The 11,167-nt window shown below is 40.4% G+C and overlaps 1 protein-coding gene across 1 annotated transcript; it reads right to left on the bottom strand.

Moving 5' to 3' along the window:
• Positions 1–910: 910 nt before the first annotated feature.
• LOC124012884 (stathmin-like) lies at positions 911–9,395 on the bottom strand. Its single transcript, XM_046326904.1, has 5 exons — positions 9,298–9,395; positions 7,168–7,212; positions 5,457–5,629; positions 4,249–4,440; positions 911–1,976 (listed from the first exon to the last, which is right to left on the bottom strand). Exons 2-5 carry the CDS (start codon positions 7,184–7,186, stop codon positions 1,905–1,907), a joined length of 456 nt encoding a protein of 151 aa, XP_046182860.1. The 5' UTR covers positions 7,187–7,212; positions 9,298–9,395; the 3' UTR covers positions 911–1,904.
• Positions 9,396–11,167: the final 1,772 nt, after the last annotated feature.

Genomic DNA, 11,167 nt, shown 5'->3' with positions numbered 1-11,167 from the left:
AAGTGGCTATGCGTAGATAGAGTAGCAGCAGTGTAACAGGGGGGGGGTGCGACCACTTGCAGTGCAGTAGCAGAGAGAACAGTCTGACTAAAGTGGCTGGAATCTTGACAATTTTTAGGGCCTTGGACACCGCCTGGTATACAGGTCCTAGATAGCAGGAAGCTTGGCCAGTGATGTACTGAGCTGTACACACTACCCTCGGTTGTGCCATGCGGTTGCCATACCAGGCAGTGATGCAACCAGGATGCCATCGATAGTACAGCTGTAGAACTTGAGGATCCATGCCAAATCATTAACTGTATTTTGCAGCTCACTGTTTTTAGTCTGCCCTCTCACCATGACAGCCTCCAGACAACTTGTGTGACTTGATGCATGCTTATGTCCGCCATCCTAGCAGGTGGAAAAATGACTGAAGGGGACAGATAAGGGAACAAAGACAGTCAAATGAAGCCAGGGCAATATGCATTTCAATTTTATCCCATTCACAGCAAATGTTTTAAATCAAAACCTTCCCCCCCCCACCCTTCAGTCTGAACCAGACTAAAAACAGTAGTTTGAATACTGTCCCAAACACCACTAGATGGTGCCAGGAGTTGAAAACCCTAACCCATTGGGAAGACATCACAAGCTTTCCAAGTGAAGCATAATGCTAGGCTCATTGGTTTAGTCCCAGTGTAACATTATGTTCATTTACAATGTGCAAGACTAAGCCCAACATACTCACAACCTTTGGGAGATGGGAAAATACTGGCTGCTAAATCTTAGAATAGAATCCAGAACAAAACTGAGCATCAGTTTGGTTCAGGCTAACTCATCCACATATTTAACCTGTTCTAGCTAGGTGTTAAGAGGATAGTCAAAGAATTGCAGAAAACTGAAGCATCAAAGGAATCAATAAAGCATGAATGAATGGCGTTTAACAATTTTATTTTAGTACAACAGTTAAGTCAACTAGTAACATCTATTAAGAATCCAAAGTGTGTTCCTCTTTTGCATTCCATATGTAGACCCACTTCCAGTAACATCCTAGATGATTCAAAAGTCTGGCAAAGTTACTTCATTGCCCTACAACAGCACTAAGTCATGTGCTTTGAGACAAAACTCCACTTTACAAATGCATAAAATCTGCAGTGGCACAAAGATTAGATTTAGGGTGTCTGAAATGGCACCCTATTCCATATAGTGCACTACTTTTGGGTAGTGTAATAGGATCAGGATGCCATATCAGCCCTAGCTCTTTAAAGAACAAGACAAGCAGATCTCTGAACAGCAAAAGCTGCAATACGACACCTGATGCTGTGAAAAAGGTGAAACCAATCAATATGTTAACAAACAATGATCAATACGTGCTATGAACAGTCAGGTGTGAGATACACGGGGACACTGTTCCAAAGCGGCACTATGGAATAGAGAGATCATGTCGAGGGCCTATGCACAGCACATGCTTCCTTAAAGGACAACTACATACACTGTTATTTTTCATTAGGTCAGAAGCTGCAATGACAAAAGCTACATATCCAAAGAAATGGGCTGTGTATGAAATAGTTACTAGAGGTCAAATCCTTGCTTCTGCTTTTCATTAATCTCTCAAAGCTTCATTGGTGGTATAAGTATATTACCTTGGATCCTATCCTCCAGTGCCATTTGAAAGGAATTGAGGATTTGAAGGCTAGTAACATTTAAACAGCTGCGGAATAGAAGCAAGAAGGAGACCAATATCCACATGTAAAACTGTAGCAAGTACACTTATAGCAGAGAAGCTAAATTCACAAACGGGGAGAACTTAATTTCCTTCATAAAGTGGGTGGCAGTGAACAAAAATACTGGCCATCAACTAAATATAAATCAATCTTTGGATACGTAAAAAACCCTATAGTATACAATTCCCCCATAGACTGAACTGTTCAGTTTTCTGATGTCTCGGCACCGCCCTCTTTGGTTTCCTTCTTAGCACGCACCTCTTCCAGTTTCTTGTCCTGGGAAGAAAGAGAAGTGACATCTTTCAAAAGTGAAATTCTTAACAGACAATACATTCCTTTGCCAATTTGTCACAAGCTTGACCAGTGAGTGTTGAACATTGTGAAGTTAATTAAAAACAATCATAAAACACTCAACTTCTTCCTGCAAGTCTCCCCAATTCATATACAAATTACCTCAAACTAGTCTATCCCTGCACACTGACTAGGTACCAGTGGCCATATATATATATTAGCCTAGTTATTCTTCTTGAACTGCAGTTGGTTAAGGGCTTGTAAGTAAGCATTTCACTGTAAAGTCTACACTTGTTGTAGTCGGCGCATGTGGCAAAAAAAAGTTATTTGATCCAAACCAGCTGAACTAATTTGCAGAGATACGTGATCAAGTTGTTGGATACACCCACTGGGGTGGTGATCTCCTTTAGGAATGGTTATTCGAATAGCCAAATGGATGTTGGTATTCAACTACTGGAGTTGTAGACATTGGACGGGGAGCACAGCAAAATGGCCTTAATTACCCTTGTTACTTTAGCTTGTTAGCTTTTTATAACAATTTGATGCAGTCTAGACAGCCACTACCAGATGGTACAATCAGGCCTTAATGGCCATGTACTCTTACAATCTCCACAAGGCACAGGCAGAAGAGGGAGGACTGGCCACCCCTCAGGGCCTGATTCCTCTAGGTTTCTTCGTAGGGAGTTTTTCCTAACGAACATGCTACTGCATCTGATGTGCTTGCAGTTTGGGGTTTCAGGCTGGGTTTCTGAATAATCACTATGACTAGAGGTCGACCGATTAATCAAATTTTCATAACAATAGGATATCGGTATTTTGCACCCTTACAGTTAACTAGTCCAATGCAATAACGACCTGCCTCTCTCTCATTGCACTTCACAAGGAGACTGCCTGTTACGCGAACGCAGTAAGCCAAGGTAAGTTGCTAGCTAGCATTAAACTTGTAAATAACAAAATCATAATCACTAGTTAACTACACATGGTTGATGATATTACTAGATATTATCTACAGTGTCCTGCATTGCATATAATCTGACTGAGCATACAAGCATCTAAGTATCTGACTGAGCGGTGGTAGGCAGAAGCGTAAACAATCATTCAAACAGCACATTCATGCGTTTTGCCAGCAGTTCGTTGTGCGTCAAGCACTGCGCTGTTTATGACTTCAAGCCTATCAACTCCCGAGATGAGGCTGGTGTAACCGAAGTGAAATGGCTAGCTAGTTAGCGAGCGCTAGACTTTCAAACCTCACTCGCTCTGAGACTTGGAGTAGTTGTTCCACTTGCACTGCATGGGTAACGCTGCGTCAAGGGTGGCTATTGTCGTTGTGTTCCTGGTTCGAGCCCAGGTAGGAGTGAGGAGAGGGACGGAAGCTATACTGTTACACTGGCAATACTAAAGTGCCTATAAGAAGAACAGGGAAGGGAAATGGTCCTATAATAACTACCTAAAACTTATTACCTGTGAATATTGAAGACTCATGTTGAAAGGAAACACCAGCTTTCATATGTTCTGAGCAAGGAACTGAAACATTAGCTTTCTTACATAGCACATATGGCACTTTTACTTTCTCCAACACTTTGTTTTTGCATTATTTAAACAGGTTTCATTATTTATTTGAGGCTAAATTGATTTTATTGATGCATTATATTAAGTTAAAATACGTGTTAATTTAGTATTGTCATTATTACAAATAGACAGAGTAATCGGCTTTTTTGGTCCTCTAATAAATCGGTGTTAAACATAATCGGTCGACCTATAACAATTACATCTGCCAATGTAAAAAGTGCTTTATAAATACATTTGATAACCTATGGCAGCAATGAGTTTAACTAGCGCAAAAATATTGTTCTAATAACGAAATCCCTAATGTCCTACAAACAGCATGAATAACAGCAGTTGTTTTTAGCCAAGGTCAAAAGCTCACTAGCATGAACCACACCCTCCTGCTGAATGGGTGTCAACCGTGTTGAAATTTGTACAAACTTTGGAAATGTTACTGTGGTCGCTATCTAGGCGCAGGCCATTAAGTCACTGATCATGTTCCAGAGCGTCAACACCATGATGCACCATGGATAAATTGTGACTGATCTACAAATAGTCATTATTTATGATGCAAGGTGATGGGAGTCAGCAGTCACCTGCAATATTGAACAACCCCACAGTCTTGTCATTCATTGAAAATGACTGGTAGCCAAGTCAGATGATCACAGCAAGACAGATCTGCAGGTTAAAAAAAAAAGTTAGTCCAACATACCTTCTCCTTGAACTTCTCACTCATGGCTGCCTGAAGGGCCTCCTTGTTTTCTTTGTTAGCCTCCATCTTCTGGTTAAGCTTCTCCTCAGCTATCTTGCTGAAGTTGTTGTTCTCCTCCATGGCTTTCCTTTGCACCTCCTTCTCATGCTCCCGCTTCTCAGCAAGGTGTTTCAGAACCTCCGCTTCATGGGACTGGAGGATGACACAAGAGAGGAGTGTGATTCAGACATCCAACGACAAAACATTTTAATAATAGAGCAGAGTTCCCCAACTGGCTGCAACCACAGGTGATTTGCCCACACCAAGTTCTGGAGGGCAGGACATAAGACCACCAGCGCCAAGGAGTTTAAACATTTGGCAAATCTGTACCTAAGTATTCCCCACACAGAGATACACAAATGTAAGCAATGAATGAAAGGATTAGGTTTCAGTCAATCACAGCCATTTGAGCTTCTATCATTTTCCAGCCTATCAAAACAAAATAAACACTGAATCTAGTTGATCCCTATCATAGAGGCTTGTCAGGGCAACAAGGCAAAATATTTGAATTAATACTTGTGATAGTGGGAAGAAAATTTAAAAAATCTAGTTACGTCAGGATATTGTAGTCATATTTGTGATCCTGCATGTTTGGGGGTCCAAAAAGGATAAAATTGATAAAGCAATTAAAGTAACACTACTCATAATTTGACGATAAAGCATATCGTTAGACAATGCAATATTTTTGCACTAGCTGGCTGTACCAAAACACCAGTATTTTTTTATTCATAGTGTCCTCCCTTTAAAATAGGGAGGCATTTGTTGCACTTTTACTTCACTGGCTGATCAAAACCCATTATCAAAGCTCAGTCTTGTCCCTGTGCAGAAATGTTTAGATCAAATCTCATTAAAATTAGTATCAAATCGTAAGAGTGGCAATAAATATTGTATCAGCATCTAAGCAGGGCGGGAAATTAACTTTAGTCCACCTGCCAGTGGCAGGTAGATGGAAAAACTAAGTCAATCATAAATGTTTCACCCAAGTTCTGTGATAACCTTTTGTTTTTTACCTAACAATATACACTACTATTCATGGGTGAGGGTAGATGACCCTTTGTCAAAAAAGGTCATTTCTGGACAATATATTTCCCTTTAGGGACCCCTTTTGGCTCAAGAGCATCTCCATAGGCATAGAGTTCAGTGTAGCATCTAACTGGAGCACAACCTACCTTCCTCCTCTCCTCTGCAGCCTCTAGTTTCCTCTGGATCTCCTCCAGGGACAGGTCCTTCTTCTTGGGGGGAGAAAGGGGGAACTCTCCCTTGGCGTCTGGAGCTGGAGCTCCTAGGATCACCTCGAACGCCTGGCCAGACGCACGTTTGTCAATCTCCTTAACCAGAATATCTGGATGGGACAAATTATGCATTTCAGTTAATGAAACAAGTACACCAACATGGCGGTTTCTATGGTAATGGGGAACTTGTCTGTGTGCAAACAGAAATACTAAGCCTTCCAAACAAGGGAAGAGGACTCAGAACAGGGATACGAACCATTCAGAGAAGGGGGGGGGGTACAGACTAGAGGTCTGTACACACCCCCCCGGTGAATCGGAATGGCCGATTATAAGTTTACATAACAATCGGAAATTGGTATTTTTGGCCATCGATTTTGCCGATTTTTTTATATATATTTTTACACACCTTTATTTAACTAGGCAAGTCAGTTAAGAACACATTCTTATTTTCAATGATGGCCTAGGATCGGTGGGTTAACTGCCTCGTTCAGGGGCAGAACGACAGATTTTCATCTTGTCAGCTCAGGGATCCAATCTTAGTTAGTCCAACGCAATAACAACCTGCCTCTCTCATTGCACTCCACAAGGAGCATGTTACGCAAATACAGTAAGCCAAGGTAAGTTGCTAGTTAAACTTATATTACAAAACACAAATCATAATCACTAGTTAACTACACATGGTTGATGATATGACTAGATATTATCTAGCGTGTCCTGCGTTGCATATAATCTGACTGAGCATACAAGCATCTGACTGAGCGGTGGTAGACAGAAGCTGGTGCGTAAATATTCATTCAAACAGCACATTTGCCAGCAGCTCTTCGTTGTGCGTCAGAGCATTGCGCTGTATATGACTGTAACCGAAGTGAAATGGCTAGTTAGCGCGCGCTAATAGCGTTTCAAACGTCACTCGCCCTGAGCCTTCCAGTAGTTGGGTAACGCTGCTTCAATGGTGGCTGTTGTCGTTGTGTTCCTGGTTCGAGCCCAGGGAGGAGCGAGAGGGACGGAAGCTATACTGTTACACTGGCAAAACTAAAGTGCCTATAAGAAAAGCCAATAGTCAAAAGGTTAATGAAATACAAATGGTAGAGGGAAATAGTCCTATAATAAACTACCTAAAAGTTCTTACCTGGGAATATTGAATACTCATGTTAAAAGGAACCACCAGCGTTCTAATGTTCTGAGCAAGGAACTGAAACGTTAGCACATATTGGACGACCAAAACTTTGTTTTTGCATGATTTAAACTAAATTGAACACTTTTCATTATTTATTTGAGGCTAAATTGATTTTATTGATGTATTATATTAAGTTAAAATAAGTGTTCATTCAGTATTGTTGTAATGGTCAGTATTACAACTAAATTTTAAAAATTGGCCAATTAATCAGCATCTGATTTTTTGGTCCTCCAATAATAGTTGAAAAAATCATAATTGGTTGATCTCTAGTAGAGACAGAATTGGGCCGCTAGACATTTAATTAAGGCTCCCTGTAAAAATAAATAAATAAATATTATTCTCATCTGGACTGATGGGAAGACATGACTGGTGAAAACCATTTGGTGGAAGCTCATTAGCCTGGCTTCCACCTGGTCACTTTAAGATAGAGTGGAGCGATTATTTTCAGCTTTTAAAACAATCACAACTTGCCTCCACAGGAAGACGCCATTTCAGCAGTGGACAGAGTCAATGTACCTGTAAGGAAGAAAATGTATAAATTAGTATTACATTTATTTAATAAAGCCCTTTTGAAATCAGTTGTCAGAGTGCTTTTACAGTAACCTGGCCTAGACACCAACAAGCACACGTAATAAACCTTTCAAAATGCATTAGTAGGTCCTTGAACATGAAGAACCAGCTACACCCACTCCCTACAGACTGGATGAAATCTCCATCTTTACAAGGTGCCTGAATCAACAGAGCACTAGCACCCTCTAGTGTGAGACCGCGCTGTGTTCAGGTGGAACACTAACTAAACAGAGCTGCGAAAAACCAAACATGACCCACTCAGTGGGGACATCCTTCGGTCATGTTCAACACTGCAACCAACCACCGCCCTATTTTAAAAAAACCTGTGTGGCATTCATTCACAGCTAACTATATGGCACATTGAAACAGTAGTATTACCAGGACGATACCAGTAGCAATATTCATTGGTATCGTGGCAAGGAAACGAAACAAGGAATCAAACATTATGTTGTCATCCAGACATTTATTTTCCCAACTGAAGCACAATATTTTACATATGTTTTTTTAAAGACCAAATAGTTAGACTTCACGCTCTAGATTTAACGAAATCAAGAATAACATACTGTAGATGGACGAGGCCCTTTCAATGCCAGGCTACAGCCTCAGTTGCAGAGATACATGATGAATAAACAAGCTGTGTCTCAGAACAAAAGGCTAAAGCTTACCAACATTTCAGGGGGTTGAAAATGTCATTGGGGAGCTACAAAATATATTTGGCAGCTATAATATACAACGGAAGCCAACAAAACTAATCTCTGAATATAGACGCAGTCAGCAGAACACAAGCTGCAAAAACGGTGCACCTGTTTGTGCGTGTAGTTCACTAGCTAAAAACCACAAGGGGGGGGACGGCAAAAGTTCGAATACTCATAGTTATAATACTTGAACCATTCAAAAGCAAAAATAATCATAATCACCGTCATTCGCTAAATACATGAGCATGTACTGGAATTTGACTGGTAACGTAGTGCTGCCAAAGTCAGACAAAGATGCAGAGGTTTGTCAAGAGGCAATGATAAATATCAACTTACGTAAGAACGTATGTAGCCATGTAGCTAGCTCATTATGCACTTTTAAAAAATCCAATATAATGAATTTGGGTTAAGGGGGGGGGACCTGCGGCAATCAAAATATGACACAAAGTCTAAATACAGAGACTAGATAACGTTTCAGGGTCACAAAACTTGTTTTGGCTCCAAAATATTAGGTAACTGCACAAGAAAGCCGCTTTTGTTTGGTTGCAATGAACGTTAACAGCTGCAAACAAAGAGGGGCGCGTGCTCCAACAGCTCAGCTCGCTTTGCGACTTGCACGATGCCCCTCTTATCAAGTTCAACGTGTTTGAACGACTGGTAAACTGATTTTTAACCTGAACGTTCAGCGAACAATCATTGAAACGTCAATAACCTTAAAATTGTTAGTGGCGACGGAAAACTTAAAATATGGATGGCAAACAGCGTTTGTTTTTCAAATACCATGCAAATAAAATGCTTACATCGAAATGCATCAATGAATGGCTCAAAGTAAGCCAAATTAGCTCGTTTAAAATTTCAATGAACTGTGCATATTATAGTAAATGCAGAATGACTTGTTACGTCGTGTAATCAATATAAAGTAATTTGCGCCACGCACTATCAAGTGTGCATCCCTACCCAATAAGTAATGTCAAGACAAACAACTTGTCGCTGTCTGAAGGAACAATCAAAAGATGACTAACGTTACAGTACCACGGCACTACAGCAGCTAACCAGCCATCCATCCACTGTTACAATTACATTCCATTTTCACTAGAGCAGTCAAACCATTTTGAAAGACATGAAATTAGCTAGGTTGATTGTTAACGTACAACAACAAAAAACGATGACAACCGTGGCGTTTAGCCAATATTGAAGCTGAGAGGTAACCCATTTTATCACCACTCGACCAACTCGTTTAAAAAAAAGACATATCAGGCAAGATTAGCTAGAACATTCCAATCTTTAAATCATATTTTGTAGGGATAACTACGCAACAGAGTAACGCGCCACCCACCTTCACAAACAGAGACACCAACTCCTCAGCAGCCAGACTTTAGCCGCGAATTTTCTGCTCGAGCATGGCCAGTTCGCGCATAAAAAGCCCCAAATGTGTCGTCATTGCCAATTCTGCAATTCTATTGGCTGTTTACTCCTCTCTCCGAACTCTTGGTAGTTGTAGTTTTGGGGATTTCTAGACATCAGCACAGACTAGACGAGCGTCTCCATAACATTACTTTGGTAATGAATAATGAACGTTGAATGTATTTAGTGGAATATATACATTTATTGTTTCCATTTTATTCATCGAAAATATGTGTATTTTGGGGATGAAATGTCAAACGTGTGTCCTTGACCTGCATTTAAAGGCTTTACAGCCCTTAAATAAAGTGTGATGATTACATAAGTCTTCAATGTATCGCTCCAACTAACCAGATGCACGTTCTTGGCCTTGAACTATCGAGGACTGCCTTTGCCTTCATCTGTGTATTGGCCATAGTAGACTGACTGAAGGGTAGCTATACGATTTATTGGATGAAATAGCGTTTTTAATCACGTTGTCTGTGCTATTTGGGCTCCCGAGTGGCACAGGAGTCTAAGGCACTGCATCTCAATGCTAGAGGCGGCACTACAGACCTGGTTCGATTCCAGGATGTATCACAACCGGCCGTGATTGGGAGTCACATAGGGCGCCGCACAATTGGCCCAGGGTTGTCCGGGTTAGGGTTTGGCCGGGGTATTTGTTCTTAACTGACTTGCCTAGTTAAATAAAGGATACATAAATACATTTTTAAAAATCAAATATATATATATACATTTTTAATCACACAGAGAGCCATGACTGCAGAGGATCCATGGAATGACCCATGTTTTCTCCAGAGCCAGAAAGCTGCAGTTATAAATCATTTATCAACATAATTTATTGTATTGTTATTAGAGGACTTGAGAGGGCTACATCCCCAATCCTGAAGGAAGTCAGCTTCTGCCTGTCTATTTGTTAGGTAATGCTACACCCCAGGACTCCAACACTGAGACTAAGAAATCTCTCAAGGCTTTATGTTTGTTCTCTATAACTAGGCTAGCGCACCATAGACTTTACAGTCTACAAACTCTTATCTTTTAAGAAAATTGTTTTTTCAGGAAGAGAGGGAGACAAGGGGAGGCAGAAGATGGAAAAGGAAAGAGAAAGGGAAGATAAAGAAAGGAAGAAAATAGCTGTCACATGATAAGTCCCGTGCTGAAAAAAGATTGAAACTAAATCAAAGGTAGCACATTGGAGCTGTATAGCCTATAACCTACATTGTAGGTTTTCTTTCTTTACTGTCACATAAGTCTCTTACTTATCCCATATTCTGTAGTTGGAGGATTTACTACAGTCTCATTTCTGCTTGGCACCATGTTTGCCATCCTTTCATGTCACCATATGGTGGTCCACTTCAGGCAAGATGAGTTACATCCCCCTTCCTCATTGTCTACCCACAGCTACCATCATCCATCATCAAATCAAATCACATTTTATTGGTCACATACAAATATTTAGCAGATGTTCTTGAGGGTGTAGAAAAATGCTTGTGTTCCTAATTCCAGCATAGCAGTAGTAACTAACAATTCACAACAATACACACAAATCTAAAAGTAAAATAATGGAATTAAGAAATACATAAATATTAGGACGAGCGATGTCTGAGTGGCATTGACTAAAATACAGTAGAATACAGTACTATATACATATGAAAAGAGTACACCAGTATGTAAACATTATTAAAAGTGACAAGTGTTCTATGTAAAGTGACTAGTGATTCCATGTCTATGTACATAGAGCAGCAGCCTCGAAGGTGCAGGGTTCAGTAACCCTGTGGTAGACGGCTATTGATGGCTATTTAACA

Source organism: Oncorhynchus gorbuscha, linkage group LG24 (genome assembly GCF_021184085.1).
Source record: "Oncorhynchus gorbuscha isolate QuinsamMale2020 ecotype Even-year linkage group LG24, OgorEven_v1.0, whole genome shotgun sequence".
Taxonomy (NCBI): Eukaryota; Metazoa; Chordata; class Actinopteri; order Salmoniformes; family Salmonidae; genus Oncorhynchus; species Oncorhynchus gorbuscha.
This window is presented reverse-complemented; position numbering and strand designations above follow the sequence as displayed.